Source organism: Babylonia areolata, chromosome 15 (genome assembly GCF_041734735.1).
Source record: "Babylonia areolata isolate BAREFJ2019XMU chromosome 15, ASM4173473v1, whole genome shotgun sequence".
NCBI lineage: Eukaryota > Metazoa > Mollusca > Gastropoda > Neogastropoda > Buccinidae > Babylonia > Babylonia areolata.
Window position 1 is genome coordinate 27,665,470 of NC_134890.1, and position 8,679 is coordinate 27,674,148.

At 43.2% G+C, this 8,679-nt stretch overlaps 1 protein-coding gene across 1 annotated transcript in view; it reads left to right on the forward strand.

The window, feature by feature from the left end:
- LOC143290243 (uncharacterized) overlaps positions 1–7,668 on the forward strand; it is a 9,244-nt gene extending 1,576 nt beyond the window's left edge. Inside the window, exons 2-3 of the mRNA XM_076599582.1 lie at positions 4,798–5,066; positions 6,944–7,668. Coding sequence (XP_076455697.1) covers positions 4,798–5,066; positions 6,944–7,529 — 855 coding nt within the window. The 3' untranslated portion in view covers positions 7,530–7,668. The remainder of the gene's footprint in view (positions 1–4,797; positions 5,067–6,943) is intronic.
- The last annotated feature ends 1,011 nt before the right edge of the window (positions 7,669–8,679 follow it).

Sequence of the window (8,679 nt, forward strand, 5' to 3'; positions counted from 1 at the left end):
TGTATGGGATGCGCTAACATCATCAGGAGAAGATGTGTGGAACATCTGTCTAGAACACTGGGAGAACGGGGGGAGGTGTTGTACTGGTCATGAAAATCTGCTGGACGAATCTGGAATACGCAATTTTAACACATGATTATAAGATTCCAAAAAAAGTTGTATCAGTATATCCTGCTGCTATCTCACAAAAAAATTAATCATCAGCTAATCCGCATCACAAGTGGAGTGATGGCCTAGAAGTAACGCGTCCGCCTAGGAAGCGAGAGAATCTGAGTGCGCTGGTTCGAATCACGGCTCAGCCGCCGATATTTTCTCCCCCTCCACTAGACCTTGAATGGTGGTCTGGACGCTAGTCATTCGGATGAGACGATAAACCGAGGTCCCGTGTGCAGCATGCACTGAACGCACGTAAAAGAACCCACGGCAACAAAAGGGTTGATCCTGGCAAAATTCTGTAGAAAAATCCACTTCAATAGGAAAAACAAACAAAACTGCACGCAGGAAAAAATACAAAAAATGAGTGGCGCTGTAGTATAGCGACGCGCTCTTCCTGGAGAGAGCAGCCCGAATTTCACACAGAGAAATCTGTTGTGACAAAAAGAGAAATGCAATACAATACAATACAATACAATACAATACAATACAATACAATGTGTGAATGTGCGCATGACTGAAGCTTGACTGAATAGAACGGGAAACGAATGATAAGCGCCTAAAGGCAGCTGTCAGTTGGAGCAACCCAGGGAGGCAGCTTCTAGTACAAAAGACTGTGTGATTGTGAAGTGTTTTGAGTTTCTGCATCTGACCTCTGTTATAAGCATCGATAATAAAAACACCCTAAGTCCAAAGAACATCTGCAGGGTGCTATGGGATTATGATTTCGTAGCCTATCATCCTCTGCCTTTTCACCTCAGCCAGACGTTCTCCATTCCGTTGCAGTGGTAGCAGTCGATCAGGACGCTGTGTCAAGTCCAGGTTGTAGCGTTGCCTGGATTTAACCCAACGAGGGTCACGTGCACTTCTGACTTGATGGTTGCCTTCCTGACTAATGAAGCCAGTTCTGTGTCCATTTGACTGGAAATCTCACCTCCTCGGAGCTGACGTTTTAGATGAAATTCTTTACAACTCGGTCACTTCCCCTTTTGGGGGGCGGGGGGGGGGGGGGTATAAAGTTACTGATAGTAATCAGTGAGGTCAGTGTTTCACACAGATTTCTCTGTGTGAAATTTGCACTGGTTAACCACAAGTAATTGAGAGGTAAGTGTTCACCAATATGCACTGTTCAACAACAAGTAATCACAAGTAAGCGTCCACCAATCTTCACTGGTTAACAACAACAAAGTAAATCAGAGGTAATTGTCCACCAATTTGCACTGGTTAACAACAACAAAGTAAATCAGAGGTAATTGTCCACCAATTTGCACTGGTTAACAACAAAGTAAATCAGAGGTAATTGTCCACCAATCTTCACTGGTTAACAACAAAGTAAATCAGAGGTAATTGTCCACCAATCTTCACTGGTTAACAACAAAGTAAATCAGAGGTAATTGGCCACCAATCTTCACTGGTTAACAACAAAGTAAATCAGAGGTAACTGTCCACCAATCTTCACTGGTTAACAACAAAGTAAATCAGAGGTAACTGTCCACCAATTTGCACTGGTTAACAACAAAGTAAATCAGAGGTAATTGTCCACCAATCTTCACTGGTTAACAACAAAGTAAATCAGAGGTAATTGTCCACCAATTTGCACTGGTTAACAACAACAAAGTAAATCAGAGGTAATTGTCCACCAATCTTCACTGGTTAACAACAAAGTAAATCAGAGGAAATTGTCCACCAATCTTCACTGGTTAACAACAAAGTAAATCAGAGGTAACTGTCCACCAATTTGCACTGGTTAACAACAAAGTAAATCAGAGGTAACTGTCCACCAATTTGCACTGGTTAACAACAAAGTAAATCAGAGGTAACTGTCCACCAATTTGCACTGGTTAACAACAAAGTAAATCAGAGGTAACTGTCCACCAATTTGCACTGGTTAACAACAAAGTAAATCAGAGGTAATTGGCCACCAATCTTCACTGGTTAACAACAACAAAGTAAATCAGAGGTAACTGTCCACCAATCTTCACTGGTTAACAACAAAGTAAATCAGAGGTAATTGTCCACCAATTTGCACTGGTTAACAACAATAAAGTAAATCAGAGGTAATTGTCCACCAATCTGCACTGGTTAACACAACAAAGTAAATCAGAGGTAATTGTCCACCAATTTGCACTGGTTAACAACAAAGTAAATCAGAGGTAACTGTCCACCAATCTTCACTGGTTAACAACAACAAAGTAAATCAGAGGTAATCTTCTTCTTTCCCTTGACTACCGCCTTCATCATTTTGAAGATTCTGTAGACTATAAGGGGGGTTTGCGTATTTTGTGGTTTCCTGAGGTAGAGGAGGGGATGGGGGGCGAGGGGGGGAGGTATGGGGGCGGTGGGGGGGGGGGGGGAGGTGATCAGATTTGGGATTTGAAGCCTTCCAGGGTTGTGCTGAGAGCAGTCTCAGCAGGAAGACTGTTCCAGTTTGTTATTGTTCGAGGAAAGAAAGATTTTTGTCTGTACAGCGTCCTGCATTTGGAGAGGTGGTATGCTGCTGGATGCGATCCTCGGGTCCCTGTGGATGCTGAAGGATTTTGAGAGGGCTTGTGGCATGTGTTGATGATAAGACTGCCGCTATGGAACTTATAGAAGTTAATCAGTCTTGCCTTTCTCCTTCGCTCTTTGAGGGGAGACCACTGAAGAGTCTCCATCATGTCTTGCACACTGGATGTTTCCCTGTGTCGATGGGTCGCCCAGCGAGCAGCCCGGCGTTGTACTGCCTCAAGTTTGTTAATATCCTTCTCTGTATAGGGGTCCCACACAGAGCTGGCATACTCCAAGGTTGGGCGGACCAGTGTTTGGTAGGCTTGCTGTTTGATGCGCTGGGAGCCTACTTTCAGGTTCCGTCTAATTGGCCACCGATCTTCACTGGTTAACAACAAAGTAAATCAGAGGTAATTTGCACAGGTTAATAAGTAATTCAGAGGAAAGTGTCCACCAACTGGGAATGGATTTGCCTCAACGTTGGACTGTATTCCTAGCAATTCACTCCCAATTGGGGACAGACATAGAGCACACACCACAGATACAGAGCACACACCACAGACACAGAGCACACACCACAGACACAGAGCACACACCACAGACACAGAGCACACACCACAGACACAGAGCACACACCACACATACAGAGCACACACCACAGATACAGAGCACACACCACAGACACAGAGCACACACCACAGATACAGAGCACACACCATAGATACAGAGCACACATCACAGACACAGAGCACACACCACACATACAGAGCACACACCACACATACAGAGCACACACACAGACAGAGCACACACCACACAGACACAGAGCACACACCACAGATACAGAGCACACACCACAGATACAGAGCACACACCACAGACACAGAGCACACACCACACTGCACCGTCACATCACACAACTGGGGACAGAGCACACACCACAGACACAGAGCACACACCACAGACACAGAGCACACACCACAGACACAGAGCACACATCACAGACACAGAGCACACACCACAGACACAGAGCACACACCACAGATACAGAGCACACATCACAGACACAGAGCACACACCACACTGCACCGTCACGTCACACAACCGGCACAGACCACCGTCAACAAAGACCACACGGCGTGCATTCCTGGTCCGTACAGAACCGTCAGTGGCTGCCCTGAGGCTGACCATGACCGTGGCAGCCACTGCCAGCTTCTGCAGACCCTCAACAAGATCCTCCCAAAGGAGGTATGGACCGTGGACACAGGACCTCTCTGATCCCAGAAGAAAGGGAGAGATCGACAGGGCAAAGGAGAAGTGGAAGAAGCAGATGTGTTAGAAGGAGAAGCGGAAGAAGCAGAAGTGTTAGAAGGAGAAGCGGAAGAAGCAGAAGTGTTAGAAGGAGAAGCGGAAGAAGCAGATGTGTTAGAAGGAGAAGTGGAAGAAGCAGATGTGTTAGAAGGAGAAGCGGAAGAAGCAGAAGTGTTAGGAGAAGTGGAAGAAGCAGATGTGTTAGAAGGAGAAGCGGAAGAAGCAGATGTGTTAGAAGAAGAAGCGGAAGAAGCAGATGTGTTAGAAGGAGAAGCGGAAGTGTTAGAAGGAGAAGTGGAAGAAGCAGAAGTGTTAGAAGGAGAAGTGGAAGAAGCAGAAGTGTTAGAAGTGTGCATACAATATAACACCCAGAACCTCTCAGTTTCAGCACAAAGGTATGATCTCCGTAGCACATTAACTGTAGTTCTCATGTTTGCTTCTTCACCAAGTGAGATAGCCTTAAGCGGAGTTTTTCCAAGGCAAATATTTAACAGGAATTAATTTTTAGTGATTCATTGGCTAGCAAAGATGATGTCTGGGGCGCGGGTGATGTGACCGAAGGCCACAATCCGATGCACAGTCAAGTCCCCACTCAGTGTAAATCACCCTCTTTTGGCACCACAGTTTGAAGCAAAGGGGACGTTGCAGACCACAGAAAAATTTATTGAGACTCACAGAACGTTTCTGAGACAGTTCGTGGTGGAATCACAAATGTGCTCGTCATGAGTTTGAATAATAATTAGGCTTATCATTTGATAACGAATTGAATGTATATGCATAGCAGAAATCGATGCAAGCATTTATGTCTGTAAATGGTGTGCTTTTTTTTTGTTGTTGTTGTTCCAGCAAGGTCTCTCGGACAGAATCAGCCTGCTCCTCTTCTGGGTGGCAGTGGCTGACCTCGGCTACCTGGTGACCCAGTCACTGTACTTGCCCAGCTGTTACCTCTCAGACAAAGTTCAGATAAATAACTGGTCCACTATTTTGAACGCAAAAATAACTCGTGTCAAAACATGGTTGAATTATACTTGTGGCTCCCTCATCATGATCATGAGTGTGGACCGATGTCTGTCTGTCGTCATGCCACTCAAGGCGAGGAGACTTCTGACATTCAGGTAATGGTTCATAAAAGACTGCTGTAATTGTTAATTATTAATGAAATAAAGGGGATTTCTGCTAATTTTGCCTGAATTATACAGGTCTGAAATAAACTGGGCGTTATGATTTTTGTTTGGAATCAGATATTCTACAGAACAAAGACATCTTACGGATATTTGTTTTCTTCTAAACCAGTAAAAGGATCACAAGATAGATAAATGTATATGGTCAAACAGCAGGTCCTTGTTGCCTGTCTGGTCACAGGGCACACTGTCTAAATAGCTGAGGAAATTATCGATAGTTTTGATATTGAACTGAATGGCCCATTGTGCTTGTTGTTGGTTGAACTTTCTATCAAGAAAACATTTATTTGCATTCAAAATATATTCTCACCAAAACACGTTCATAGATACAAACATGACCACACATAGACAAACGCAGTTACACACACACACACACACACACACACACACACACACACACACACACACACACACACACACACACTGCATACAATGTAACAAACAAGGGCGAATAAGAATCAATGCTTGATCAGGAAATATAGTACTAAATCAAGATGCAGAAAACTCTCTGGTATTTTAGAAGTGTGTTTCATACAGTAGGGATTTGAATCGAATCTGGCTTTAGTATGTGAGAAAAAATCCAAAATAGTGTGATATCTGAAAAAAAAAAAAACACACGAAGATTGCGTGATGGAGTGCATTCTGTAAAATGTTTTGAAAGGTACACTTGAGTAGTGCCATCAATAACAGAAAAGCATAGAGCAGAAAGTTTATAGGCGATCCTATTTCAGACCGAATCAAATATATCTATCAGATGGATCTTTTCGTCTTCTTGAACTTTCTTCTTTTTCTTGTCGTTCGTTAGAATGTTCTCAAATTTGGAATGATAAAGTTTGTGTACAAGTATGGATAGACGCGGATAAATTATGTCCCATTTGTGATTACTTCTCTGTATTTTGTGAAGTAATCTGGTATAATAATAATCATCATCATAGCAATAATAATAATAACGTACATTTAAATAGCGCCCTTTCTCTCTAAGAGCTCAGGGCGCTTTACATGAAAGAAAAATATTACAAGTTACATAAAACATTCATGACCACTCTTTCTCAAAAGGGTGAGTGTTTAGTGATGAGCGAATACATATTCGTAGAAAAGGCAGAATCCTTCCCCATATCTAAACACCTTTAAATCTTCACGCAGTTCAGTAGTATTCTTATACAAATCAATTTAGTTCAGTGAGTCAACTACTTATGTGCACCTTTTAAGTAATTATACCAATGCGTTTATACTTTGTAAAATACTACTGACGACCGAAAAATCATCTGCATATGTCTCTCCGTTCCTCTGTCTTCCATTTTCTATCTGCATATGCAGTTACAATACGCTTCAAAAAACAAGTAGGTTCAGCCTGACTGCTATCCCAACAGACCTCCACAACCATCTCCTTCATCAAACCAACATGGATGTCAAGGTAGTTTTTCTCACACAAAGATACGCTGTCGTAAATCTCCTGTCTATTGTATGAGTCATCATCATATGTGATCAGTCTTGTCAATGCTCCATTATCAACAAAATTGTCGGTGACGAAGATATCGTGCAAGACAGAAAATGAATATTAATGCTGCTGCTACTACGACTAATACCAACACCACCAAACGAAGGCTTTGAAAGTACACTACTACTATAACAAAACAAAGATTTCACACACACACACACACACACACACACACACACACATGGATTTGATATCGTGACAAAACATACACCTGCTATGTATTAATCATCGTTTACAATAACAGGAAAATAATATTTGAATTTGTTATATTTCCATTTTGAAAAAAAACTTGTTTCATGACTGAACTTTGCAGACCAATGTTGGTAGCCATCATCCTGTCCTACCTGGTTCCTTTCGGTGTTTACCTGACCTGCTTTCTCTCCTTCACTGTCCAATGGAGAGTGGATCCTTCAACCAATCGCAGCGTTGCTTACATGACTGACACTCCCTGGTTTCCTGTGGACGTCAAACTCGCGCCCCGCATCTGTTATTTTTTCACGGTCAGCACCAAGCCTGTCTACCTTGTCACTGTTATCGTTTGTTGTGTCATCACCATCAGTCATCTGCACCGAGCTTCTCGTCAGCGATCACAGATGGCTGGGAGTGTGAAGGAAAAGAGTGATGCAGGAGACAGAAGAATCACTAAAATGTTACTTTTTCTCTGTGTTGTCCACGCTGCTATTCTGTCTCTGGATGTCTGCGCTGGCATGGCCAACATTCTCGTCCCGGAATTCTACGTATATCAAAAATACCACAATAGTTTCGTTGTTCTGCATCAAATGCTTACTAATCCTGCTTTTTGTGCGAATTCAGCTGTTAACTTTTTTGCTTATCTAGTGGCCAGTTCCAGATTTCGAAAAACGCTGAAAGAACTGTTCATTTGTTTTCAGCGGAAATAAAGACAACCATCCAAATGACATGCGGCCATGCAGTTCTCGAAACAAACCAGTTTGTTCTAAAGAACAATAAAAACACGTAATACAAGTGACGTCAAATTATGTGAATCTTTCCTGTCACGTGCCTGATGTGCTTTTTGTGTCTGTTTCAGTTTCACTTTCTCAAGGAGGCGTCACTGCGTTCGGACAAATCCATACACGCTACACCACATCTGTTGAGCAGATGCCTGACCAGCAGCATAACCCAACGCGCTTAGTCAGGCCTTGAGTGCATGCTTACATATTTGTGTACCTATGAAAGGGGATTTCATTTTACGTAATTTCGCCAGAGGACAACACTCTCGTTGCCATGGGTTCTTTTTCAGTGCGCCAAGTGCGTGCTGCACACGGGACCTCGGTTTATCGTCTCATCCGAAAGACTAGACGCTCAGTTTGATTTTCCAGTCAAACTTAGGAGAAAGGGCGAGAGCGGGATTCGAACCCACACCCTCACGGACTCTGTGTATTGGCAGCTGAGCGTCTTAACCATTCTGCCACCTTCCTCCTGTTTGTTTTTGTGTGTATTCTGCAACCTCTGTGTGTCTGTTTCCATCCCCCACCAGTCTGGAACAGAACAAATCATACTCTCTTTTGGATCCAGTACGAAATCACTGAGCGAATGAACAACACTAGAACCATTCCCTGATATTTTTTAACCTTTTCACCTCCAAGCTCGCATTTATGCACAGGCGTAGCAGAGGACCCATGTCACTGAAAGGTGACCATTCATTGGTCTATTGTCCATGAACCTGCTGCTCATAATGTTCGGTGGTAGGATAGGCCATATTTTCTATACATCGGAAGAGGAATCCACAGCTATTCTTAGCCACAGCCTTTTCTGTGTTTATACCACAAGGGAATTCTGTACTCTAAAATTGACTGGCGGTGAAAGGGTTAAACATTCGTGCAACAAAATATTTTTGCCTCTTCGTCTTTTTACCCAAAGCTCAGTACAGTTGAATGTATTTGCGACAGGTCATGTCAGCACCTTGTGGTAACCACTGAGCACTGTGGACGGTGTGACAGAACACTTGTCCACTGTTTCACATTGCACGTGCTATCCACATCGATGACCAGTCTAGACGGCTGAAGGTGGTGACGATCTAGCAACAAC